This window comes from Acinonyx jubatus, chromosome B2, assembly GCF_027475565.1.
Source record: "Acinonyx jubatus isolate Ajub_Pintada_27869175 chromosome B2, VMU_Ajub_asm_v1.0, whole genome shotgun sequence".
Lineage (NCBI taxonomy): Eukaryota > Metazoa > Chordata > Mammalia > Carnivora > Felidae > Acinonyx > Acinonyx jubatus.
In genome coordinates, this window is record NC_069385.1 from 144,410,274 (window position 1) to 144,437,901 (window position 27,628).

The 27,628-nt window shown below is 49.9% G+C and overlaps 1 protein-coding gene and 1 long non-coding RNA gene across 2 annotated transcripts; one reads left to right on the top strand and one right to left on the bottom strand.

Annotated features, from left to right (window-relative positions):
- Positions 1–767: 767 nt before the first annotated feature.
- On the top strand, positions 768–21,191 carry ALDH5A1 (aldehyde dehydrogenase 5 family member A1). The gene is made up of 10 exons (XM_027040418.2): positions 768–1,118; positions 4,451–4,534; positions 5,905–6,075; positions 7,693–7,809; positions 9,065–9,208; positions 10,832–10,975; positions 13,001–13,159; positions 17,691–17,860; positions 19,429–19,487; positions 20,457–21,191. The coding sequence occupies exons 1-10, from the start codon at positions 807–809 to the stop codon at positions 20,660–20,662; spliced, it is 1,566 nt and encodes a 521-aa protein (XP_026896219.1). The 5' UTR covers positions 768–806; the 3' UTR covers positions 20,663–21,191.
- A 2,053-nt stretch (positions 21,192–23,244) lies between these two features.
- LOC106968436 (uncharacterized) lies at positions 23,245–26,535 on the bottom strand. Its single transcript, XR_003414344.2, has 2 exons — positions 25,724–26,535; positions 23,245–24,671 (listed from the first exon to the last, which is right to left on the bottom strand). It is a non-coding gene; the product is annotated as an uncharacterized LOC106968436 (long non-coding RNA).
- Positions 26,536–27,628: the final 1,093 nt, after the last annotated feature.

Here is a 27,628-nt window from a genome sequence, read left to right on the forward strand (position 1 = left end):
ACTGACGAGTCGGGGAGGCCTAACTTTAATCGTAGCAGTGGCTTGTCCAAGGGCAGCTAGCAGGACTTTGAACGTTGTGCCCGATTTATTGCAGTAACTCTCCTAAGCAATTACGTTATCTCACAACGAAAGAACTTTCTACCAAAAAAACAAAACCAAAAAAACCTGAGGTTAAGTAATTTGTCTAAGGTCATACTGCCTGTGGACAACAGACTCGGCTTGGGGCCAAGACGGGCTTCAGAGGCACGGCTACAGATCACGGGGGGGGGGGGGGGGGGGGGGTGGTGACCCCAATTAATGGAGAGAATATGTAAACACACACCCAGAAAAACGTCCAGGCACAACACGGAGCCACACTCGCCCCGCACACAGGGCCCTCGGCCCAGAGCCCGAGCGGGCTGGGCTGAGGCGACGAAGAGCCGAGATCGCTCCCTCAGCGGTTGGGGCAGCACCGCCAGCGCATCCACGGACTCGTACAAATTCCGGTGGCAGGGGAGGCAGGTTGGGGAGGGGGGTGCTCGCGGAAGAGGGAGCAGGTGCCCTGCAGTAGTTGGGGGGCTAAGGAATAATTACAGAAGAGCACTCGGGGCGGGTAAGGTGCGGCCGGCAGGTGCGTACCCCGGGGAGGCCTCCCAGGTCCGGCGGGGCGCGGAGACGCTCTTCGCGGAGGACCCGTGCAGCGCCGAGGGCGCAGGAGAGGGCGCTGCTCCGCGTCCCCGCGTCCCGGGCGCGTCCCCGCCGCCACCCCGACCCTTGCACTGGGGCGCGCGCTCGCTTGCCTGCTTCCTGCCGCCGCCTCCCGGGCCATGGCGACCTGCCTGCGGCTGCGGAGCTGCCGGGCCCCGCGCCTCCCGCCCGCGGGCCGCGGCCTGCGCCCCGGCTGCCCCGCGCAGCCCCGCCGCTCTGCCGGGGGCCCGGCCGGCCTGTCCACGGCGCTGCTGCGCACCGAGAGCTTCGTGGGCGGCCGCTGGCTCCCGGCCGCCGCCGCCTTCCCCGTGCACGACCCGGCCAGCGGCGCCCAGCTGGGCTTGGTGGCCGACTGCGGGGTGCCCGAGACCCGCGCCGCGGTGCGCGCCGCCTACGAGGCTTTCTGCAGCTGGAGGGGCGTCTCGGCCAAGGTGAGCGCGCTCAGGGGCCCGGGCTTGCCCCATAGGGAAACCGGCCGCGTCGCTCCCCCCTCCCCGATGCGCCGGGCACGAAGTCGTCGAAAGGAGAGCAGAGGCGAGCCACGGGGAAGTTTGGAGCGTCGGCGTGGTCCCGACCGCGGTGCGGGGGGCTGGGGCCACGCGCCGCCCTCCAGCCTCTGGAAACGTCCAGCCTGGCAGGCAGAAGCCGGAGGAGTAACATGAAATGAGCAGCGAGCCTAGGGTGGGGTGAGCAGGTCGAGGGGCCTGACCTTGGGCGGGGGGGCCGGGAGGTGAGCTCAGGTGGCTCAGCCTGGGTCGTCGGGCGTGGTGCAGGGCCGTGCTCCAGGTTTCAGCCTGCGTGGAAGGGCGCTGCGCTAGCGGGCATCTCCTGGGCCTGCAGGCGGTCGTCTTCACACGACCTTCCCTCTCTACCTGTCCGTGTCCTTACCTTCTTCCTGTAAAGACGCTAGTCGTGTTGGGTGAAGACCCACCTGTATGACCTCGTTGAACCTTGATAACCTCTTTCAAGACCCTGTTCTGAGATACCAGGGGCACAGCAGGGGGAGACACAATTCAGCCTGAGCATCAGGGTAGCTCCCCAGAGGACACGAGCTGCAATGATAAAGGCAGGGGAAGGGAATTCAGCTGGACCAAGATTCCCAAGTCAGGAGCGTGCCTGACCCATTTGTAGAGCAGCAAGGGGGTGGGGAGGCTCTGGAGGCGGGAGAGACGGGATGGCCTGCTGGATCCAGAGGGGAGCGTGGACTAGGTTTTACCTTGAGGGAGGTGGGGCACCGTCCCAGGGTTCGCACTCAGGTGATCGCATTTGGAAAGGGTACTGTAGGCACAGCACGAGAGGGAGGGGCGGTGGAGGCCCCTTAGGGGGCTGGTGGCAGTGACTGAGGCTTGAAGCAGGGCGGTCCTCGGAAGGGTCTGTTGTGACCGTGCAGGTAACTGGAGTCCCTGGCGGTGACAGGGTGTGAGAGAAAGAGGGGTCAGCCGGGACCCCAGGGTCTCTGGCCAGAATAGCGGGGCAGGAAGGAGTGACCACCAGCTGAGACGGGGAAGGGGGCGGGCAGGAGCTGGCGGTGTTGCAGGCGTCCGCAGCTCTTCTGCCCCCATCTCTGCTCCGGTGGTTGTTTGAGCCCAGGGCTGGTGCCGGGACCACTCACTGACACAGTCCCGGGTGTTCACATCACCTACCTGACATCAGTGCCCTTGAACGTGAACACGTGGCATCAGCTTGTCCTCCAGGAGCTCGGGCCTTCTCTCCTTCCTTCTTGGAAGGATCTCGGAGCATTTTCCTGAGGAAGTAAGGGGCCCCGCCTTGCCTAGGAAGACAGGCCCACCTCTGCAGCTATGAGACTTGGGCTCCGATACGGCTTGTGTGGACACCGTGACCCTCCCTTCTTGTCCCCAGGCCTGTGCCGTCCACCCCCGCCCTCAGCCCTCTTCCCTAGGCCTTCACGTCCCGCCCGCCCACCCACCCACCCGTTGCGGAGGTCGAGTTCACCTGTTGATTCTGCCGTTGGGCCCATCCCAGCGAGCTCACAGCCTCACTATTCTCCCTTCTCTCAATAGCACAGGTCTTGCATTTCCTGTTGACATTTTTTTTTTGCCTCACAGCTTTCTTCTCACGTGTTTTAGGACCTCCCGTTTCCCACCTTGGGACCTCCTGGAGGAGCTCAGGGGAGAAGGGAGCTGGGTACTTACAGGCGCCTCATAAGCCGGCGCGTTGGTTTCCTGTGGCCGCTGTAACAAATTACCACAAACTTTGTAACTTCACACAACACAAATGCCTTTACTATTCTGGAAGTCAGAAGTCCAAACTGTGTGGACAGGGCTGTGTTCCTTCTGGAAGCTCTAGGGGTTTCGTCACCTTTCCCAGCTTCTTGAGGCAGTCCCACACTCCAGCCTCTTTTTCTGCTACTACTTGGCCTTTGACCTTCCTGCCTCTCTCTTATAGCGACCTTGTGATTACATTGGGCCCACCTGGGAAATGCAGGCTCCCCTCCTCACCTCGAGGTCCTTAACGTAATCACACCTGCAAAATCTCTTTTGCCACGTAAGGTAACAGGTTGACAGGTTGCAGTGATTAGGGTGAGGCCGTCTCTGAGGGCCCTTACGGTGCCTGCCACATCTGAGTACTGTTCTTGGTGCTTAACAGGTGCTTCCTCTAGTCCTTTTGATGGCTCTATGAGGTAGATACTCAATCCTTGTTTTGGATGAGGAACCTGGCTGCGAGAGGCTCAGAGTTCACCATCCACCACTCACCCCTGCTCAGGTGGGCGTTCTGGGACTTGTGCCCCACGTGATTCCGTGCACCGTGAGCCTCCCTGCTGGAGCCCTGCATGCTCACACAGCTCCTCACAAAGGCTGTGGAAGTTTCTGGGAGCTGCCCCACAAGCCTGATGGTTCAAACAACAGAAACAGATTGGCTCAGTTCTGCGGGCTAGAAATCCAAAGTCAAGGCTGCTTCCTTTTTTTTTTTTTTTTTTAACTTTTTAATGTTTGTTTATTTTGAGAGACAGAGTGAGAGTGAGGGAGGGACAGAGGGAGAGGAAGACTGAGAATCCGAAGCAGGCTCCAGGCTCTGAGCTGTCAGCACAGAGCCCGGCACGGGGCTCGAACTCACGAACCATGAAATCATGACCTGAGCTGAAGTTGGATGCTTAACTGACTGAGTCACCCAGGCGCCCCTGCAACATGTCTGTTTTGGGCGGAACCCATTAGCCCGTAACCCAGGCTGTGCATACTGAGGATGGTTCGTCGCCTCACCTGGCCCCCGGGGTTCGGCCTGGACATTGTGTTTTCTGCCACCAGCAGAATCCACTTTGTATTCCTGCAGTTCTTACGCCGTTTCCCGTCTTCTCTCGTTCTCTCTCAGGCAGAGCGTGTGCTTTACATCGAGCAGACCATGTACTCAGATATTTGATTGCTTTCTCCGAGCTAGGCCCCCTAGAACACAGTCTTTCCTCTCTCACCCAGAGGAAGTGCTGGCCTGTAGTCACCAGATTCCTACCTGGCAGAGCACAGGGCCAGCAGGAAACTGTACCTGTGTGCGGTGAAATTGTTCATATTTGCACTGTTCCACAGAAGCTGCTTTTTCTCTTTCACGATTTATGACTCCGCACACGCCTTTATGTGCAACTTGAAATGGAATCTCATTACTTATCAAAGAGGGGTCTGTACACCTGAAACTAACATAACTTTATATGTGGATTATGCCTCAAAAAAGAAAGAAGGTCAAGTTGTGTCTCCCCGAGAGTGAGGGGACACGGAAGGTTATTTTGTATGACTGTTGTTTTTATTTCCTCGGCCAGGAGAGGAGTTCATTACTTCGGAAATGGTACGACTTAATGATGCAAAATAAGGATGACCTTGCCAAGATCATTACAGCTGAAAGTGTAAGTTCAAGGTCCTAACTTGTTACCCTAAGAAAATGCCCTGGAATTCTCAGGCAAAAGCTTGGGAAAGCCTCTAACTTCAGGGCTATTCTGCAGCTAAAGAAAATGGGAATTCTTCACCTAATGGTCAAATACCAACTAATCCTTTTTTTAAATGTTTATTTATTAAAAAAATTTTTTTTGATGTTTATTTATTTTTGAGATGGCGGGGGGTGAGGGAGGCTGTGGTGGAGGTGGGGAGTACAGACAGACAGGGAGACACAGAATCCGAAGCAGGCTTCAGGCTCTGAGCTGTCAGCACAGAGCCCGATGTGGGGCTCGAACCCATGAGCCGTGAGATCATGAGCCAAAGTCAGATGCCTAACCAGCCACCCAGGCACCCCCATAGATACCAACTAATTCTTGTGCCGGGCACCAACTGTTGCTAATGAAGCCAGGCCCTCATCGTTGCTAGAACCATTTGTATGTTGCACACTTGAGTGACATAGAGAAACACGGATGGAGCTAGGGAGTATTACACTAAGTGAGATAAATCAGTCCAAGAACGACTGGTACATTTTATGATTTCCTTCTATGTGGAATTTAAGAAACGGAACAAACAAAGGAAAAGTAAAAAGGACAAAAAGAGGTTCTTAAATACAGAGAACAAACTGTACTGAAGGTGGGAGGAGAGGTTATAGTGATAACCATAACACGTAAGAAACAGATTTTGAGTGAAACTATGTGAATAATGCTTTTTCCCAGTTGTTTCCATGTGATTGGTACGGTTGATTTTTTTTCATGTTGTTTTTGTACGTTGAAAACGAGCCTGTAGCTTCTGGTAGCTGTAACAGTCATGTGACACCAGGGTCCCACCCTCGGGAAGATGTTAGGAGGAGAACAAAGGAGGAGACACACTTGCCACTATCTTGGATGCGAACAGGATTGTGGCTTGGGTGGGGCTCGTTGCTTTCTGTCACTGTTTGTAACTCTGCTTTCCAAGACTTCTGCTGGGGTCACCGAATTTCTCAACAACCACATGGGTTTTGTGAGGGGCAGGAGACTCGTCTGCCGTGCATGTGGCCTGGAAGAATTTCCAGGCGCGGAGTCAGGCTTTTGTGGTTAGAAGGCAGTGAATGTGTCCTTTTCTTTTTTTAATTTTTTTAAGTCTGTTTACTTACTTCGAAAGAGAGAGCACAAGTAGGGGAGGGGCAGAGAGGAGAGACCGAATCCAAGCAGGCTCCGTGCTGTCAACACAGCACAAAGCCCAATGCGGGGCTCGAACCCGCGATCCCCTGAGATCATGACCCGAGCTGACATCGGGAGTTGGACGTTTAATGGACCTTGCCACCCAGGCGCCTCTGAATGTGTCCTTTTCCCATCTGGTCCAGGGGAAGCCGCTGAAGGAGGCGCAGGGGGAAGTTGCCTATTCCGCCCTTTTCCTAGAGTGGTTTTCAGAGGAGGCCCGCCGCGTCTACGGAGACGTCATCTACACCCCCGCCAAGGAGAAGCGGGCGCTGGTCCTGAAGCAGCCCCTCGGGGTGGCCGCGGTCATCACGCCGGTAGGTGGACCGACGGGATGGGCAGGGGCCTGGGGTAGGAGACGCAGCGAGGGACACCTCGCTCTTCCTCGGGGAGACGTGTGCTCCTGCCGGGGGCTGTCACCTGCCCTTGCTCCCTGATTCCCGGTGTGGGGTGGCGGCTGGGGAGGCCTGTTTCTAATGCCTGCAGAGGTGGGGGGACCCACGGCAGGACCCAGTGGCTTTTCTGACGTGGCTTAAAGGCTGCTTCATGGCAGCGGCTCTAGCACATCTGCAAAGGTCTTTTTTCCTACAGACAGGATGTGACACATTGAACGTGCTGTGGTTTGGGGACATTTTTATGCTGAGTTTATGGTTATCATCAACAGCTAAGTGTTTGCGTGCAGTGGGCCAGGTTCTGGAGGTGAAAAGGCTAAGAAATACAACATTGTGTCTGCCTGGACAGGGCCACAATACACTGGTAGGGCACCCAGCCCTGTCTGGGCCACCAGAGGGCCTGCCGCCTGCCAGCCCTCTCGTGTCAGTTCACCTACAGTGCCCGCTGGTCCCGAGACCGCTTTCTTCCCTGGCTCAGCAGAGTCACAGGCTGACGCCCCCCTTACTGCCTAGACTGACTCCGTGTGACCCGGAACTAGATGTTCACAAGCTGTGTGACCTTCGGCAAGTTACTTAACTGCTCTGTCTCAATTTTCCCCAACGGATGTCCTCATTGTCCTCCAGGATAATAATACTGACCTCAGTGGGTGTTGATGAGGATTTAATTATAATTTAAAAGTGCTTAGAATAGTGCCTGGCACAGAATCGGCACTATGCAAGTATTTGTCAAAATAAAATAGGGAGAGGTCTACAAATATAGATCTATAAATATTGAGAAGGAAGTAATAAATCACCTGCCATTTGGAAAATTACCTTTGCTAATGTTTTCTCGTAGAGGGCCAGGCAAGTACAGCTTTCAGGCCTAACCCAGCCCTGCTGCCTGTATTTGTGAATAAAGTTTTATTGGGACACAGCCACACCCATCCCTGCACGTACTGTCTGTGGCTGCCTTCACATTAGAACCATGGAGTACTTGGGGCGCCTGGGTGGCTCAGTCGGTTAAGCGTCCGACTTCAGCTCAGGTCACGATCTCGCGGTCCGTGGGTTTGAGCCCCGCGTCGTGCTCTGGGCTGACGGCTCAGAGCCTGGAGCCTGCTTCCGATTCTGTGTCTCCCTCTCTCTCTGCCCCTCCCCCGTTCATGCTCTGTCTCTCTCTGTCCCAAAAAAAATAAATAAATAAACGTTAAAAAAAAAAAAAAAGAACCACGGAGTACTTGAGACAGAAACTGTACATCCCCCAGAGCCTAAATTTTTACGATCTGGGCCTTTACAGAAAAAGTTTGCCAATTCCTGGTGTGGATACTCTTGTACTGTTTTAAATTCTGAAAATGTTCCCTGTGTTGGCGAGCCTTTGTCCCCAGAGTCGCCCGGGAGGACGGGTGTCAGGTGTTCTGAGAGCTCACCTGTGCAGGAGGAGCGGGAACACTGCTTTGGGAGTCGGTGTGTGCAATGGCATCTGTTGACTGACTTCCCGACCTGCCTGCCTTTGAACAACCGGGCGGTCCAGAGTCTCTCATCTCCTCTCTGCTCTTCTCACCCCAGTGGAATTTCCCCAGCGCCATGATCACCAGGAAAGTGGGGGCCGCCCTGGCCGCCGGCTGCACCGTGGTGGTGAAACCCGCCGAGCACACGCCCTTCTCCGCCCTGGCCCTGGCCGAGGTGAGCCTCTCCCCCGCGGTCGTACGGAGCTGACCAAGTCCAAGCAGCAGGTTGAAAACCTGCCCCTTTAGCTGCGTCTCATGCTGGATGGTGTTGGGTTTTAACTGACTAGTAGTTATTTTAAGTCTGACGTTTGAGAAAAAGCAACGATGGGGGACTTTCTGACATCTGTACACATGTTTTAGGCTGCCCTAAAGATGCTCTCTGTCCTCCCGCGCCCGCCACCCCCCCCCCCCTCCCCGTCCTCTGTGCGGAGTCTCTGGCCGGCACCTGCTGCTGCGCTGGGCGGTCACAGCGGCTGCTCTGGGGGTGCCTGCCCTGCGTTCCGCGAGCGCCTGGGGGCCGCTTGGGCTCCTCCGTGGCCCGCCCGTCGCATGGCTTCCGTCCGCACCCACCGGTCGGGCCGGAGCAAGCCGCCAGGCTGTCGGTTCTCCCACAAGGCTGCGGGGCGGGTGCCCGGTGCTCGCGCAGCGCGGGGAGGGGTCGGCCACGCGGTTGTCCCGACGGCAGTCTTCGCGGCAGTCGGACGGGTGAGCGCAGCGGCGCGGGAAACACGCCGACCGTCCTGCGCACGCCGCTGCCCATCTCGTCCCCGATACTTCGGTTTGGCCGTGTCGTTGGCCTCGCTGGGTTCACGAGGAGACTCAGAGAGGGTGCAACACTCTGCTGTTCCCACCGTCTTCCCAGAATCCCCAGTCAGGTTCCTGCGGTGTTGACTGTTCAGGAGGTTCGGACGTGACGGTGATTCCAGCAACGGCTGACCCACGGAGGGTCAGCGTGGAAGGAGCGCGGGGTCCGGGCCCGGGCGCTGGCGGGTCGGCGTGCTGGCTCCCTTCGGCCCTGGTGTGCGGCCCGGGTGTCGCCTCCCTTTCCTCACCGCTGCCCTGCGAGGTCACCTGTGGGCGGCTCTGCCCCCTGCGTGCCTTCTACAGGTGAACCCCAAGCTTCTTGAACTCTCCTCCCATTTTTCAGGGAAGAAATCCAAGGGGCTTTTTTCGTGTTTGTTTTTTCTCTTTATTTTTGAAAACAGAAAGTGGCATGAAAACTCATGCCGTAAAATAGCTCAGTGTGTGACAACACATTTAATATCACCTTGGCATGAATAAGGATCTCATTCCAGGTCCAAATATATTCTTATTCTGTCCCCAAGGTCAATTTAGTATTTCCCCCAGTACGTTTTGGATTTAAACAGCTGTTTCTCTCTTCCCGGTTCCGGTTTGATCACGTGCTGTCCCCGCCCCCGCCGTTTCTGTAGCTCGCGGACCAGGCTGCAATTCCTCCCGGCGTGTACAACGTCATTCCCTGCTCCAGAGCGAAGGCCAAGGAAGTAGGAGAAGCACTTTGTACTGACCCTCTGGTGTCCAAAATCTCCTTTACTGGCTCAACAGCTACCGGAAAGGTACGTGACTCAAGTGTCAGAGAAAATAGATGTCGTTCTCATATTTTCCTTGGAGACTGTGAAAATACTAGTTCATCGTTATCAACCTCTGAAGGAACATTCTCAGCAGAGTGTTGAAAGGTTTGTTGCATAAAGTAATGTCTGATCATCCTCTGGAGACATTTTGGATAGTGTCCCTTACTGTGAACCTGACCCAGGCTTCTGACCATACCGAGGGGTGGGCACAGCTGGAGCTCTCAGGATTTGTTGCCCAGGAAGTGGCGGAAATCTATCCGTTGTGTTTCCTCAGTTGTGAGATGCGCATTTCTTTCATGATCTGGAATAAAGTTTCCAGAAACATACGACTGATGTTGGAATGGAGGTCTTGGAATTGAACAAAAATTGTAGGTAGTAGAAAGGTCCTTACAGAAATAGAAAGGCCTTTTTGTTCGTTTCCTTAAAAAGCTTTACAGTTGTGCGTCGTTCTACAAATTTATACTGAGAGAATAATTGCAGTGTTATTCTTAACAGCAAGGAATTAGGAAGCTAAATTTCCAACAGATGGGGGCTAAATAAATTTATGAAACAGCCATGTGATGGAATAAAGGAATGTTCTAGGGGTGCCTGGGTGGCTGAGTTGAGCGTCTGACTTCAGGTCAGATTATGATCTCAGTTTGTGAGTTTGAGCCTCACATCGGGCTCGCTGCGGTCAGCCCAGAGCCTGCTTCAGATCCTCTGTCCCCCTCTCTCTCTGCCCCTCCCCTGCTTGCGCTCTCCCAAAAATAAACATTAAAAAAAAAGAATGTTCTAGAAACATGTACTAACATAAGAGAATCTTCACGTTATAGTGTTACACTAAAGGAATTTTTTTTAATTTTTTTTATTTAACATTTATTTATTTTTGAGAGAGAGCGAGAGACAGAGTGTGAGTGGGGGAGGGGCAGAGAGAGGGAGACACAGAATCTGAAACAGGCTCCAGGCTCTGAGCTGTCAGCACAGAGCCCGATGCAGGGCTCAAACTCATGAGCAGTGAGATCATGACCTGACCCGAGGTGGGACACTTAACCTACTGAGCCACCCAGGTGCCCCACCACATAATTTTTTAATAGGGAATACACTTAGATGGTTCAAGAAGCCAGACGATGTAAACACGCTCACATTCAGAAGGCTCTCTCCTGCTCCTGACTCCCTCCCTTCTATAAGTAAATTCTCTGTTTCTTGATACCTTCCTACTGTTTATCAAATAGAGATATGTGTTCTGTCTTATTTTTGAGAGAGAGAACGAATGTGTGAGCACCAGCGGGAGAAGGGCAGAGAGAGAGAGGGAGAGAATCCCAAGACAGAGAGAATCCCAATCAGGTTCTGCGCTGTCAGTGCAGAGCCTGATGCAGGGCTCGATCCCATGAACTGCAAGACCTGTGCCAAAACCAAGAGTCAGACACTCAACCGATTGAGCTGCCCAGGTGCCCCTAGAAATAGACGTTCTCATTTCCTCCTTTTCTTATACAGACCATCATCCCACGTCCACTACTGTGCGCCTGGCTTTTCCATTGCTGGGGAGTTGTGGGAAACAGAGGCTTACCGGTGCGGGTGGCTGGGTAGCTGCTCCTGCCTGGTGCTCACGGAGTCTGTGCTCTGTTGCAGATACTGCTGCACCACGCAGCTGGCTCTGTGAAGAGGGTCTCCATGGAGCTGGGCGGCCACGCCCCGTTCATCGTCTTCAACAGTGCCAACGTGGACCAGGCTGTCGCGGGAGCCATGGCATCCAAATTTAGGAACTCTGGACAGGTGAGTCCTGCGGCGATTTTCAGGGTGTGTGTGTGTGTGTGTGTGAGTTTCACAAAGATCTTACCACCTGGCTCACCTCCTGGAAGGAAACTTGTAGGTTCCTTCCGTAATTCTTTCTTTACTCTTTGAGCACGTATTTCTTAAGGCCCTCTTTTTGCCAGTGACTGTTCCGGGCTCAGAGGGTCCAAATGGAAATAAGGTGTAACGAGGAATTTCATGAACAGATTTTTTTTTTTTTTAATCAAACTGTTCTCTTCCTACTCATCAGTTATTCCCTCACCTTAGTTATTATCTTCAGTTTTCCCTCACCGGGCTTTTCTCTGCTGCACAGGTAAAGTCATCTCCTCAGACACAAAACAGCCTGAACAGCTGGGGTCTGAGGCCCACAGTCTTAAGGAAAAGAAAGTAGGAAATGTTGAGATGGTTCTGGAAAAACTCAAAACCCTGCTGCCTGGGTCTCACTGTCCCTGAGGTGGAGGTGGCCTGACAGGCACATGGTACAGGTGCCCAGGGGGTGTCCAGGTTGCCATCGGAGTGGCGGCCCGAGTTCACACCTCCAAGGAAATCTCGGAATAACACATCTGGTACGGACCTTCAAAGTGACCTGATACAAACCCTGCATTTTACAGATAAGGCAACGAAACTCTGGAGAGACTGTTTGACTTGAAGTCCTACGTCCCTGGGTCGTAGTGCCAGCCAGTACTGCTAAGGAGCTGGGACTGTGGACCAAGGGGCCTGTCTCCTGGTTTCTCTCCAGGCTGTTGCCAGAAACCTGGCTTCTTACAAAATATCCTTAAGCACTTTGTCTCAGAGTACCATCAATAAGTGGTTTTATTTTTTTTTTTTAAGTTTATTTATTTTGCAAGAGCTCATGTGAGTAGGGGAGGGGCAGAGAGAAAGAGGGAGAATCCCAAGCAGACACCATGTTGGCAGCATGGAGCCCAACTTGGGGCTCGATACCATGATCCATGAGATCATGACCTGAGCTGAAATCAAGAGTTAGATGCTCAATGGACTGAGCCACCCGGGTGCCCCAATAAGTGGTTTTAAATGCATTCCACAGACAGAATAAAAACTCCCTGAAAGATTATATTGTGGGGGAAAAAAAGTGAAATCTTGTATAATACTCTGTATCAAATAGTTTTCATCCTTGTGTTGACCTTTGGTAATTAATTTTTCCCCTTTCATATAACCTTAAATAGCTTGGTTGTTTCCGAAATACCTGTGTTTTGTTTTAGAAACATAAAATGCCAATATGTGTAACCTTCAGAGTTATAAAGCTACAACTCTGAGGTATGTTGATTTAAGCCAGTAAAAATGCACAGGATGCAAAATTATCTATCTATATATAAGTAGATAGTTTCTACTAGAAAAATACATGATTAAGAAAAACATACAGGAAGAAAATCTATCAGTGATAACTGCAATTCCTATAATGTGGTTGTATTTTATAATTTTAAAATATTAGGTCTAATTAGGAAAAAATAAACAAAGGTCTTTTCAATAATTTAGGTTGACGTGGAAGAACGGCCATTTTCAAAATGTCAAATTCAGCCAAACCCTTAAATAGTTTAATAAGCTAGTAGATAGAAGTCAGTCTTTGACTGCCTTCCTTCCTGCTCCTGCTCTGTCACTGCAGCATCACTGTCTCTCGTGGAGTTACTGTTTTTTTATGCTCCTTTTTTCTTCCTGTTTGTTTCATAATGGCTTACTTAACCCTTTGGAAAAAACTTGAGTCAGGTGGCTTTCTCTTTTTTGTGCAGATGTTTGTACTTGCTTACTTGTTTAACCTCAAGGTGAGGCAGCTATGGACGAGGTTGGAGAACAATGAGCACTTTGTGCATTCGTCTTCAGGGCCCCAACCACATGGGGAGGAATATGGCAGGTTGGACACAGGACAAGAGCCACTTGGGGAAGTGTTTTCACATTGAGTATCTGATAGCAACAGTGACACGTTTATTGGTTGGGTCAGTAGCTTCTGACAAATGGTCTTGTGAATTTGGTTTGGGTTTTTTTTCTGTCCAGACTTGCGTTTGCTCAAACCGTTTCTTGGTGCAAAGGGGTATCCACGATTCTTTTGTGAAGAAATTTGCCGAGGCAATTAAAATGAACCTGCGTGTGGGTAATGGCTTTGAGGAGAGAACTACTCAAGGCCCATTAATTGATGAAAAGGCGGTAGAAAAGGTAAGTTCATTTGCTTTTCTGTTAAATTTCATGGTTTCAGTGTCAAGAGCTTTAACTAGCAAAAAACACTTTAGTAAGGTGCCCAGCAAGGCTGTTTTGGAAACAATGGAGAAATCAGAAAAAAGTGGATTTCTGCCCATTTGCATGAATTAAATAAATGATATCATCTGGCTTATAAGCTTTTCTGGCTCTGTCATTACACTGAGTGCTCATGAGATATCACTTTATTTTTAATGTTTATTTTTAAGAGAGAGAGAGAGCACACACGCACGCACATGTTGGGGAGAGGCAGAGAGAGAGGGAGACACAGAATCCGAAGCAGGCTCCAGGATCCAAGTTGTCAGCACAGAGCCCAACACGGGGCTCAGACTCGAACCATGAGATTATGACCTGATCTGATGGCGGACGCTTAACCGACTGAGCCACCCAGGCGCCCCGAGCTCTGTTACTTTAGATCTCCTACTGCCCTCCCTAAATTTTCTCTGATAGTGGTGATCATTCTATCCCTGGCTGCCTCAGGAATTAGGATCTTGAAAGACAAAGTTCTTTAAATTTTTGAACAGCTAAAAGGAAAGGAAGACTGGTTTTATTTTTGAAATCATGGGTGTTTCAGCTGAAATGCTGGCTTCCATTGACAACAAAATGCCCTTCAGAAGAATCCTTGACAAAAGCATCTGGTAGGGAGATGCAGAGGAACAGAAGCCACACCCAGTATTTACAAATGCCAGGAGAGAGAGACTGCTTTTAGGAAGGATCTGTTTGTTCAAAGAAAGTCACGGTCTAGATAGATCACTAGGTGGGCGAGAGTTCTGCCCTTGGTGTTTTAAAACATAATCTCCTGTTTTAAAACATAATCCTTTTAAATAAAGAAGATGTACTACATATATACAGTGGCACATTACTCAGCCATAAAAAAAAAAAAAAAAGAATGAAATCTTGCCATTTGCAACAACATGGATGGATCTAGAGGGTATAATGTGAAGTGAAATAAGTCAGTCGGAGAAAGACAAATACCATATGTGGAATTTAAGAAAAAAAAACAAAGAAGAAATGACTCAAGAAAAATCAGACTTTTAACCACAGAGAACACACTGGTGGTCACCAGAAGGGGAAAGAGGTGGGTGAAATAGGTGATGGGGATTTAGGAGTACACCGATCATGATAAACACTGGGTGATGTCTGGAACTGTTGAATCACTGTATTATATACCAGAAACTACTAGAATGTGGTATGTTAATGACCCTGGAATTAAATAAATAAGGGGGCAAAAACCTTATCCTTTTTAGAGTTACCTACAAGGAACTTTCTTGTGATATGAACATCCAGTATGCTCTTTAGATAAGTCTCTATTAATAGAAAGGATTTTAATGGAATAATTTAAGTTGGACAGAAAATGGAGGCTGGAGATTGATGTGCAGGGAAGAAAGGAGGTGGCCCAAAGACCCACGTCTGTTGCCTCACCCAGCGGGAGCCAAGGGAAGCACTGAGGTTTGACAGAGCTCTGATAACTGTCTAGTGATTGCCTTGGCATTGCCCTAGTAGAGAACATGCATTAAAGTGTATGTTGGTACCACCTGCATTTTTGATGTGACTTTGGACCCTGTGCCTTGATTGCCAGCGGAGACAATTTGGGTCTGAACTAGCTGTGGCTCGAGGGACAGAGTGCTGGTTCTTAACCCGCCCTGTGCCTTTCACAACTGCAGATGCCAGAGTCCTTCCCGAGGAGACGGGGTGTGAGTAGGGCCTCAGCACTGAGAGTTTTTCAAGTGCCCCCGCTGTTTTTAATTTGCCAGCCTGGGAGACCACTGTTCTGGAGATTTTGGTGTTCCTGCCAAAGTGAAGGTGCAACCATTGGCCTCTAGAGGGCGCTGTGTCCCAGGACTTCGAACAAGGAAGGTGAAGGCTGTTTTTCAGAGTTTAGTAGAAAACCTCTCGTCTGCAAAAATCCATTGTGCCTGCTTTAGTATAGCCACAGTCACAGGGTAAATTTGGGTGGGGGGGGACACTGCACATGACATCTAACATGACCAGAAAAGGGCAGACCATATTCTCTCTGGGGGCAAAGAGGTGGCCCTTGTTAAATATAATTAGTTTTCGAGCTATAAATCGTGGAAGGTAAGCCATGACGGCTAATGGGGTTTGTTGCAGACAGTGGACTCTGAGAGCATGGTAGGGGGCGAGGGATTAAAAAGGGTGGTTCTGGAGGGTGGAGTGTGCCCCAGCCAGTATTTACCTTTCCTGAAATCCTGTGGAATATTCTGCCAAGAATAAGAGTCCTCCCCTGGGAGGTCTCCGGGGACCAAAGGTTGTGGAGAACTTCTGGAAGGAGGAATGGATGGTGCTAATACAAAAGTCAAAGCAGACAAAGCGTTCCCAGGGGAAGCCTGTAAGGGAAGTGGGTGCCATTTTTTAGGATGGAACTTTCTAGAAGTGGGTAGGGTAGGAATGGGAGCAGGGGAAACATGGCGCCAACTAATTATATTTTGTACAGTTTTCTGGGCCGTCCCTACACCATTGCACCTCGCAGCCACCACCAGGAGAGTGTAGGCATTTGCTCTGGGCAGGAGGTGAGCTACGGCTCCAACCTCAGTTGGTGTGCCTTTGCCCTCTGGGGACAGGGGTGTCCCTAACGTGAAGCCTGCCAAGTCAGAATAAACCTGAGCTTGCCGTTGTCCCCTTGTTCAGGGGAGAGACCGGAAACTGTAAAGGCCACCCACGTCACCCAGCCAGTCCTTCACGAGGAAGGTGAACAGCCAGGGTTTGGAGCAAACCCTCAGCAATGAGAGGAACACCTGACCCTCAAGGAAGCAGATGAGTCTGGGAACAGAAAGGAATTTTCTGAGGATCTCATAGCGTCATCCATGTGCTTCTGAGAAGATAGCGCATCTACAAAACAAAAGCAGGCCCTGTGAAAATGGAGGCAGTGAGAACAAGAGAGTTTTCAGAAATTAAACACATGATGGTCAATTTTTTTTAAAACATCAGTACATGAAGACGGAAGGCAGAACCAAGGAGAATTTAAAGCAAAAGATAAAGAGATGAGGGGCACCTGGCTGGTTCAGTCTGTACAGCATGTGACTTGATCCTGGGGTCATGAGTTTGAGCCCCATGCTGGGTGTAGAGGTTGCTGAAAAATAAGCTTAAGAAAAAAGGTCCAGAAAAAAAGAGTCCCTCACAGAAACACAGGAGATTCTGTGCTACTTCGAAGTCTTAAAAATGATCAGTTCAGTCTCTGTGGCAACATTTAGGAATTTGAGCGTGTTGGGTGGGTGTAGAGATTACTTAATAAATACAAGTTGTTTTTTTTTTTAAAGACAAATGAAAAATATGACCAATCTGAAAAGAAATCAGAATTAATCTGAGGTGAGAGGCATATCCATTTTAGCTACAGGAACTCTAGAACAGACCTGGAAGAAGTGGCATTATCAAAAAAATGAGAAATGGAAACTCAGAGCCAGGGGAAGATGCTTCTTCGGATGGAAAGCCTTCACCAACTGCCAAGCGGAAGGAAAGCAGAAGGCCCAGATCCGTTCTGCTAGAACAGTGGAGTGTCAGGAGCATCGAAGATCCTACAAGCTTCCAGAGGTGGGGGAAAGCTACCTGCCAAGGAGCAAGAACTATTTTTGAAGCGCCTTTCAACAACACTAGAACTAGAGACGTGTACTTAGCGTTCTGAAGGAAAACTGGATGACAATTCCACCACCAACCAACACAAGGTAAAAACATCAGACATGGCAGGCAGCTCTTCCTGCCCATGGGTCCTGTCCCCGTGCTTTCAAAAACTACCTTTTTTGCACCCCCCCGAGAAAAACGAAACAAAACCAGAACCATGAGACACGCAGTGTCAGGACACTCAGGAAGCACACCATTTTCAGTGCACCTTTTTCAAAATGACCACTTGAGAAGAATGCATTAGAACAAAGTGGAAGTGAAGAGGACAGCATGGCACCCAAGAACCTGGAGCCAACTCAAGAGTGTGAGAACAGAGGCGCCTGGGGGGGCTCAGTGAGTTAAGCATCCGCGTCTTGGTTTTGGCTCAGGTCATAACCTCATGAGCCTTACGTTGGGCTCTGTGCTGACAGTGCAGACCCTGCTTGGGAGTCAGTCACTCTCTCTCACTCTCTCTCTCTGCCATCCCTCGCTCTCTTTCTCTCAAAAGAAAGTTAAAAACAAAAAACAAAAAAGAGTGCAAAGAACAAATGTCAGGGCAACTTCAGGGTGCCGGGCCCAGAAGGACATCAGGTCATACCAGACCCTTCAACAAATGGTCGAATGGAACAGCGGAAAAACAAAGAGCAGGGGAAGGCGGCATTGCACCTGCCACATGCCCTCCTCCTGCCTCTGCGTCTCCATGTATTTGGTCCTTTCTACCCAGAAGGCATGAGGGCACCTCGTTCTCAACCTGTTTTTTTAAGAAAAAGAAATGAAGAAAAGCATAGTTTTCTGCAGATTTAACATTCTAAGAGATTGTATCCTCTCCAGCGTATCTTCAAGCCCGCTGTCCCGGGCTCCTCCTCTTCTCTTCACGCAGGTAGAGAAGCACGTGAATGACGCAGTGTCCAAAGGCGCCACTGTTGTGACAGGCGGGAAGCGACACCAACTTGGAAAAAATTTCTTTGAGCCCACACTGCTCAGCAATGTCACCAGGGACATGCTCTGCTCTCACGAAGAGACGTTTGGGCCTCTGGCACCAGTTATCAAGTAAGACCACCCAGCGGGTGGGTTGGGGAAGGAGGACACCAAGAAAGGAACGCGGTTTGAGTGCCGTTTCAAGGCCCTGGGGCTGGGACAGGGGGCTGCAGAGGCAGGGCTGTGTAGTGTCAGCAGAAGAACAACTCACATTCATGGTTCTAAAATAATTTGTTTTTATCATTGCCTATGCAGAGCACAGAATTCAGCAGCTTCTTTACTTTGCCTCCTGACTTTTGTGTTTTCTGCTGAAATCATTTTTCTTCTCCTCGGAGCACATCCTTAAAGAGTTCTTTCGAGGGAGTTAGGGAAATGCACTTGCTGCGCTCTTAGGTGATGTTTTGTCTCACGTTCAAAAGTCAGTAACAATCAACCTGGATAAACTTCTAGGTTCAATGCTATATCATTTCTCTGTCTCCTTATTTCTGGAGTCGTTACTGAGAAAGTTGGTGTCTGGTTCTTGTTTCTTTGAAAAGGATCTAGTTTTTTTTTTGGAGACTATGAAGACTTCTCATGGTCTCTGACGTTAAGTTCTACCGGTGAGGCACGTCGTGAGCGTCTTCACGCTGCGGTCCTAATGTCTTCCTTGAATATCTAAGGTGTGTGTCTGGTCCCGGGAAATTGCTGGTCACTGTTTCTCCAGCAGGTTTTTCTCTCCCCTCCATTCGTTCCGTAACGGCCTCTAGGAGGTCTGTGATAGGGACACGTCCGTGTCACCCCGCTCCTCTTTGCTCTGTTCATCGTACCTCCTCATCCATTCCCGACACCTTCTGGGACATCCCCTCCCTGCCACCTGCCTGCTGAGCCATCCATTCCTGAGATACATACACTGTGCCACCCAGCCCACCCACCGTGTTCCTTCAGTTACTGTCATCCATGCTATCTCCATTTCTTTGTTCTTCCCCATAATAGAGTCTCCCCACTTCCTCATTCTCCCTTGTTTTGCTGTGGATGCTTATCCATTTCCTACATCTTTTTCTGTCCCACTGTTGCTGCCTCCTGGCTTGTAGATCATTCTGTTTGTTATCCTTCTCCATCTCCTCCAGAGAGATGGCTGGCTCCTGCTGCTGGCAGATCTCTGAATTTAAGAACTGGGGTGCTCAGAGCCCTTTGCCCCAGAAGAATGCTTCTCAAATCTTGTTCTGGAAAGAAAGGGATAAAGCTGGAAGGGGCCGCAAGGGGCTTTGGTTTCTCTGCTGTTCATCTCAGGGAGGAGCGCACGCATGCAGAGCCCTGGCCCCCCGGCTTCCTGGGGACAGCTTGCTTCTAAAGTGGTTGCTGATTGTTACAAAGTCTCGGTAGGCAGCAACAGCAGTGATCCTTTTTGAAGGCATTTGGTTGGACGTTCCAAGTCGCCGCTGTTCCCTATGGCCAGCCTGCTTGCCTCTCGTTCTCGCCAGGGAGGAACCGTGTGTGTTGAGCAGCAGGGCTCTTTGCTTCTGTGCTCGGCCCTGGGGTCTCTGCAGGTCTCCCGACTTACCCCGTGCCATTATTCAGGAAACAAGTCAGGAGACCAGAGAGCCGGTTTTCTTTGCCCTCTCCCCTACAGATTTTGCTGACAACCCCTTTAACTCTGGCAGGTTCGACACAGAGGAGGAGGCTGTAGCGATCGCTAACGCAGCTGACGTCGGGCTGGCAGGTAGGCGCTCCCGGCTCCGCGGGAATCAGAACCACTCCTGGAACCGATGCTGGCGTTTGCCTTTTAAACATCCCCCTGGGTTCTGAGTCAGAAACGCCATTGTAGCGTGTGTTCTGCTGCTTTTCGGGGGCGCGAGCGGGTCTGTGCAAGGTCACGGCCTCCTGTCTGGTCCTTCCCACATTTGGGAGCTCCTGGTGAGAGCTGGGGGGCAGCTTGTGGGTGGAGAAGCACACACCCCAAAATTCCCACGTTATCAGAGGCTTGATGCCTGGAAGTCCACGTCTTTTTCTTCCATTCCGCCTGACTCCTGGCGGCCTGAGCCAGACCGAGGGGAACCGCAGGGACCCTGAAAGTAGCAATGACCGTGCGTGCAGACGGAGCCTGAGCGGCCACCGTCCTTTTAGTTCGGAGATGGTCAGGGTGGCCACGGGACGTATCCCACTGCCGGGACACCAGCGTATGCACATAAATGCACTGGCAAATCTGCATTTAGCATCCGCAGTGAGGGGAGCGCGCTGAGGAAGATGCAAAGACATAGATACACGGTTGCTCGGTAGCAGCTTCCCCTCCGGGGGTGAGCAAAGTACGTGGAACCAGAGGAAGGCCACGCACACTGGGGAGGCCCTTCCCCCAGCTGTCTGTGCAGACCTGTCACGAGGCTGCAGTAGGACGTGTGCCCGAGTGCCTCGGTGACACTGCGCCCGGCGTGCCTTTCGTCCCTTCCCAACAGGATGCGGGGAGAGGAGGCCGCAGCCTGTACTAGGCCATCCGTGTTAGGCAGAGATGGGAGGAGAGAGATTCTGGGCCCGGGGGCCACGGGGGTTCAGTTCGGAAAGGGTGGTGGTGATGGGCGTGATGAAAGGAAACGCTGAAAAGGACTAGACAGAGGTCGCCTGTGGCATCCTCTGCTTTAGACGCGACGTCTGTAACGACTGTATAAGCCGCGTGTGCCCTTTCTTCCCCTGACAGGTTATTTTTACTCTCAAGACCCAGCCCAGATCTGGAGAGTGGCGGAGCGGCTGGAAGTGGGCATGGTGGGCGTGAACGAGGGACTGATCTCCTCTGTGGAGTGTCCTTTCGGCGGGGTGAAGCAGTCTGGCCTCGGGAGAGAGGGGTCCAAGTACGGCATCGACGAGTACCTAGAGCTCAAATACGTGTGCTTCGGGGGCTTGTAGGACTCGTCAGTGCTTTAAAAAATAAAAAAAGGAAGCTGACGTGCACATACGGGGACATGCCATCCATTATTCTAGGTGAACTTCTAGGTTAGTGGAATTAGGGATTTTTCAAACTCCTCCAATACTCATGATCTTAAGCACAGGTGAGCCCCACCCCTCCCCTTACCTAATGAGGGACCAGCAGATGCCACACGTCTGGGGCGCAGACTCCCCAAGAACCAGCACTGCATGTATAGAGTGAAGCCCTGGGACTCCACCAAGAGCTGGGTGTCCCGTCCCAGAGGCTCTTCACTGCCTGGGCCGTGACCCCGCCATCTCCCCTGTGGCTCTGAGCTCACACCAGAGGGGGCTGCCCGGAAGACCCCTGAGCATGAGGACAGGCCAGGCAGAGGTGGGCCCACCGTTCCTGTCAATCTCCTGGCTCAGCTCTACGCGCCCGTGCCGTGTATTCCTAAATGTTGCCACAGAGACTGAATTGATCATTTTTAAGACTGTGAAGTAGCACAGAATCTCCTGTGTTTCTGTGAGGGACTCTTTTTTTCTGGACCTTTTTTCTTAAGCTTATTTTTCAGTAATCTCTACACCCAGCATGGGGCTCAAACTCACGACCCCAAGATCAAGAGTCACGTGCTCCACTGACTGAGCCGGCCAGGCGCCCCGGGACCGTTTCAGTTAAAGCTTCATCATCCTAAATTTACTACTTAAAGATCATGCTCTCATCTCCATCCTGCTTTCCATTTCATTTTGTCTCCTTGAGGAAGTCAGCCTAGGCAGAAAGCAGAGAGCAGCAGAGGCAGCTGGGAGAAGGGAAGGCACAAAGGCGTGGCCCGGCAGCCCTTGGGGGGTGGGGGGGAGCTTAGTTCCCATAGATGCGCCATTCGGCAGTCCGTCCCTCATGCAGAGGAGAGATGGTGTATGTGGCTTGCTTAGTTCAATGGGAGATTGCGAGGCCAACAGAAACAGAAATGTTTGCAAAAAAAGAAAGAAAAAAATTCGGTGCCAGTAAAGGGGCCATTATTCTTAGTAGCGGCAGAACCCCTCCCTGCCCCCCAATCCAGCTGTGGCTTTGCAAGGTGAGGAAGGCTGGGGCCCGCCTGCACTCCTACCCAAGACTGAGCAGCTGTCGCCTGCAGCCTGCCCTTCCCGTCCTCACCCCCAAGAGCAAGCAGCCTCCCCACAGTGATCCCGAGAGGAAAATGAATTTCCATAATTGCCAGTCCGCCTAATGGAAGAGGTGTGAGGCCTTGAAATTCAGGCACGTCTTCTCCAGTAAGTTTTTACAGCTCATCATTTGTAACAAAAATGATGCTGTGTCTCCTTTCACTTGGAAAGGGGAGCTCTGATTAAGAAAATTCTAGGTCTTTCTGGACATGTCTCCCATGCATATGGATACACTGAGGAAAAGGAATAAAGGCTGTTCCTGGCTGTACAGGCAGAGAGGAAGCTCTTTCCCTTCCTACTCTCTGTGTGCAGAATCCACTGACACTCTGTGGGTATTCTGGGTAGTGGAAGGAAAAAGTAGTTCCTACCCCTCCCCCCATTTCCACCCTGTGACTTAGCATTTGTCCCTCCGCCACGGGGGAGCCTTGGGTAAGTCACTAGCGGTCCAGAATGCCCATGGGGACGGAAGAACTTAGAGCCGGTGCTGGAGCTCCCTTGACTTAGCCTGCCTCACTCTAGCCACATCCCTATACCCACAGGAGGAAGGACCAGAAATCTGCCTCCTGGTGACATGCCTCCCCCAGGCCCTGTCAAGAGTCACATACGCAGCATATTGACAGCTTATTTCTACCTTTTGTTTTTATAATTTGGGGCTTGTTTTATATAACATTCTAATTAGGATTTGGGCACGTCCATCTGTTTTCTGTTAATAAAATTCCTATAATGTTATTTGTTAGAAGTCAGGAACACGGATGCTTGGAGGTGTTGAGAGAATACGCTCAAAGTTACATGCGTCACTTTGCAAAACCAGTGGATCCCTTGGCTAGGTGGCAGATCGGAGTTTTCTTGTATATTTGGCTCACCGGGTACATAAATTCAGGTTCAGAGACTCATTGCAATATCTTTGATTAATTTTGTAATTAAAACAATTTGGGAAGGAAATAGGTTGCTGTTTAGTAAAATTGTTCCGGGTTGTGGGAAGAAAGAAAAGTGTCTTTCAGGGTTTGTTTTTCAATAACATGAGCCTGTGTGGCCAGGAGTTGGCCAACTACAGCTCACAAGCCAAATGTGGCCTGCCACCTGTTTCTGTACAACCCGGAGCTGAGGATGGTGTTTGTATTTCCAAGTGACTGGGGGAGGGGGGGGGGATCAAAAGGATAGTATTTCACGACACAAAATCATGTGGAGATTCAGATTTTCGATTCCATCCATAAAACTCTATTGAAACACAGCCATGCCCATTCATTTCACATCGGATCCACGGCCACTTTGTGAGCAGAGCTGAATACTGGCGCCACAGCCAGTGTGGCCTGCAAAGCCTACGTCATTTACTCCGACTCTTTACAGAACACGTTGGCCGTCCCCTGATCTAGAGATCCTGAGCCTGAGGGAGATACTGATCTTCCTGCGTTTACCAGGCATTCTCTTATTTTATTGAACACGTGTGTAAGAAGCAGTTTTCTGGGCATCGCTCCAACGAGTTCTCACCAAGAATTTGCCAGCAATTATCGCGTGACTCAGGTGAAATTATCCAGATAACACAAGTCTGGCGGCCTAGAGAAAACTCCTCAGTTTCCTTTCCCCAGCTAGGCAAGGATTCTCATTGCAACGGCCTATCTTCATCTGTTGTATTTACCCCTTTGAGTGGCTTTCAAACACGATTTTAGGCCACGTGTTGTGTCTTTTTTTCCCTTATTCTCATGGAAAGACTCCGTGAAGAGAGATCAGAAGCACAATGCAAAGAAATCTATTTTATTGGTAACTTACTAACTTTCGATTGTGGCATGTGACTGCCTTCTCAGAAGGCTGGAGCCCGGGATTTTAATTATTCATGTGCAGCTATGTGAGATAGCATTTTACTTGAATAATAGCTATGTGGTGATTTGTGTGTGTGTGTGTGTGCCATATGTGTGTATGTTTAATTAATAAATGTTGCATTAACAGAATTTCCTGTTTCTGCGTTAGGGTCTCTGGTGGTGGTGGTTTTTTTTTTCCTTGCTGGTTCGTTTTCAGTTTACATTGGATATTATTAGACCAGTTCAGATATGTATGAAGACGCTTAGCAGACTACACCATCCCAAGCCTGCTGCTTTGGCATAAAGATTATTGTGAGCTGAAGATGCCCTGGAGAAGCAGATGCCAGAAAAGCTCTCTGCCTTCCCCCTATTTTCTTAAAAGCCGGACCTAAGTTTTCAAAGGTGCCCCATCCTCTAGGAAGGACTGAGGTTGGTCTCTGGAGACGACTCAAGACCCGGTCAGCCTGGAGAGGGCACCAAAGGAATCTATATAACAGATTTTCCCAACTGGCCTTTATCTCCCAACTGGCCTTGAAAGCCTACGACTACTTCCCTCTGTCCTGCCAATTCTCTGCACATTGATCGTTCTTTGTTGAAGGTGCTCTGTAAGCCAAAGGGTTGAGCCACCTCTCTGTTCCTCATTCTCCCCCATGTCTCCCATGTTTGCATGAGGCATGCCTGTTCATCAACTTCTGTGTGCTTCTCCCTTGTTCCTGTAGATTTCAGGGCAGGGGGCTCAGCCAAGAACACAGAAACGTAGAGGGAAAGTTATTTTTCCCCTCCTGCATGGGTAAATAGAGCTCCCTCCCTGGAGACCTGTGGTCTGTGAATGCCTCGGGCCAGGAGCCTGCAGGTGACATTTTGTATCCCGGCCTCTGTCCTGTGATCTGGCCTCATTAGATGTTTGCCAAACTGAACGGAAAACATACCTGGTTTGTAAATGTGGCCACGTAACAGCATATTCTCCAGCTTTCCACATTTGCCAGCCTCACTCTTCTGCTCTTCCTGTTAATCCATTATGTACTTTTTCCCAAGTTTGGGTTTTTCCGATACTGAAAGGTATGGGGAAGAAATTCCCTGAAACTCTGCTCTTCAGATATAATCACTGTTAATTATTTTAACAATGTATATTTTCGCCCACTGTTCGTTTATATTTTAAGAAATTTCATGTGACCTTGCCGAATGTGACATTGAACAAAGGTAGATTTTTCATTAGAAGAAAGAGCAGTGCCACTGGATACCTCTCTTTGTCATTCCATTGATCTCATGCATTTCTTTTCACCTGATTTGATTTTTTTAATGCTTATTTATTTTTGAGAGAGAGACAGAGCATGAACGGGGGAGGAACAAAGAGAGAGGGAGACACAGGACCCAAAGCAGGCTCCAGGCTCTGAGCTGTCAGCGCAGAACCCGACGCGGGGCTTGATCTCACAGACCATGAGATCATGACCTGAGCCGAAGTCAGATGCTTAACCAACTGAGCCACCTAGGCGCCCCATCACCTTCTTTGATTTTAAAAAAAAATGAACATGGGGGGCAGGACACCTGGGTGGCTCAGTCAGTTAAGCATTGGACTCCTGATTTTGGCTCAGGTCATGATCTGACAGTTTGTGGGTTAGGGCCCCACACTGGGCTCTGTGCTGACAGCATGGAGCCTGCTGGGGATTCTTTCTCTCTTTGCCCTCCTCTGCTCTCTCTCAAAATAAGTAAATAAACTTAAAAAAATGAACATATTGTAGTATTGTATTTAACTTATTAATGAGGAACCTGGTAAGGGTATTATAGCCAATGGAAAGGAGAAGCCAAAAGCTCCCCAAACTTGTATGGATGCACAACACTGAAACGGACAAGAAAGTGGAAACACACTGTGTAGGAGGGAAATCAGTCAAATTCTAGGACCGACAGAATTTGCATTTGCATTTGGCATCTTTCTTCTCTACAATGTTAAAGTCAGAAAATGCCTCCAGGGCAATGAGTGTAAGAACCAGATAACCCAGGAAATAACCCTTCGCTGTGTATAGACAATGCATAGTTTTCCACTGAAGCTGTTCTTCATTTTGATTTTTAAAATTACTTCATTACCAGCAGAAAACTCTCCACTTACCTCCTAATTTGTGGAGTTTTTACGTGCTCGGCCTAGGCCAGTACTTAGAAGTGTTATTTTCCATCTTCCTACCTTTTCTTCCATTCTTTCAGTAAATGTTCACCTGCTACAGCTTTATTTCTAATTTAGCCTGCAACAAATTAAACAGCAAATTAGTGTGGTCTTCATTTATGAGGTCTGGGAAACTCTCTGGAAAAACAGCAGGTCCGACTTATTCTGAGAGCATGGAAAAGCTAACCAACATATTCTATTTGCACGTGTTATTTATAAATGAATGGAAATGGGTTTGGAAATCAGCAGTCTGCAAGTTTATCTATTTTTATCAGCTAACGAGAATGGTATCGCCACAGGTTAGGCCACAGACAGTCCTCTGTCCCAGTGTCCGAGGACACGGATGTTTTTGCAGGTACTTGGTCAGATTAGGGAAGACTGAGCTTTCTCTCTGTTGTGCTAAGGACTCAGGCCTTCAACTCTGGGCTCATCACCTTCAGGACAGAGGTGATAATACTAAGTAGGCTTCAAATACAGGAAATTTGTCCATTTACTAAACTCGTATCAAAAAGGGAGACTCTGTTTAGCTGGAGACAAGCTGGCTTTGCATTTTTGTTTAACCTGTTCCTGACATTAACGGAAAAGCTTTTAGCATTTCCCTCTCTGTTTCCTCTCAACATCTTTCCACCCTTTATTCTGAAATAATTACAAATTCACAAGAGGCTGCAAAAAGAACAGATTCCTCTGTAACTTGCACCCATTTCCCCCCAGAGGCTACTGCTTACAGAACCAACAGCAGGAAACTGACATTAATTAGTATCATACTATTAAGTCAGTCCTTCTGCCAGTTTGCCCAGTTTTCATGTATGTTTAGATGTGTGGAATCCAACTTAAGCACATCAGCAGGTAGGTTTGTGCAGTCACTGCCACGATCAAGATAGGGAGCTATTTCACCCCCACCAAGGAAATCCCTCCTCCTATCTCTTTATACTTAGCTGGCTTTGAAAGTACAGTCACTTGGCCAGGTTTCTTGTTAAATTTTCATTCAAGTGTAACGTGCATGCAAAGAAAAGCCTATGTAAGTGAACTCGCTGAATCTTCACAAATGGGGACACCTTGTGACTGGGCACCAGAGAAAGAAATGGAGCACTGCCAGGCCCTGCCTGCAACCCTTTGGAATGACCAGTTTTTCAGGGAAGTCTTTGGACTACAGCTCTCTCTCCAGATGCCAGGAAACATTTCAATTTCCCCCAAGATCAAAAGGAAAACACTTCTGCTTTGGGAAAGCTTTAAAGTAAGAGTTTATGCTAAGTTTCAGGTGGGCTCAGACTTAGAGATTTTTTATTTTGTTTTGAATGTATTTGCAATAGTGGAAAGTCATCACTGTTGAGATTATAAAGATGTGACGCAAAGGGCAGTTTGGGTCTCTCAGTGAATGAATACAGAGCTCTCGCAGGACCGAGGGCGACCTTGGAGCCCCTGAACCTAGTTTAGGTAACCACAGTAGTCCCATCCCCATTATTACAGGGCTCTTTACTTCAGCATTTTCCTGGTCCAAGTTGCTAATGGATTCATTTAAATGGCTTGGAAAGGAGGAAACGTGACGGATAAAAAGCTCCAAAAGTGGATGTATATTATACGATCCCATTTATATGAAACTCTCGGATATTCCAGCTAATCTGTAGTGACAGTGGATCGGCTTGCCTGGGGAGGGAGAGGTTACCAAGAGTCAGAGAAAATCTCATCTCAACCGTGGTGACGTTTTCCCGGTTGTACACACACCAACACTTACCAAGTTGTACTACGTGTTTGCAGTTATTATGAGTCCGCTATACCTCACGTACCATTTAAGTCAACGAAGCTTTGATGCCAAGACTTTTACCCCAACCCAGTGGCTGGCTCGCTCATAAGCAG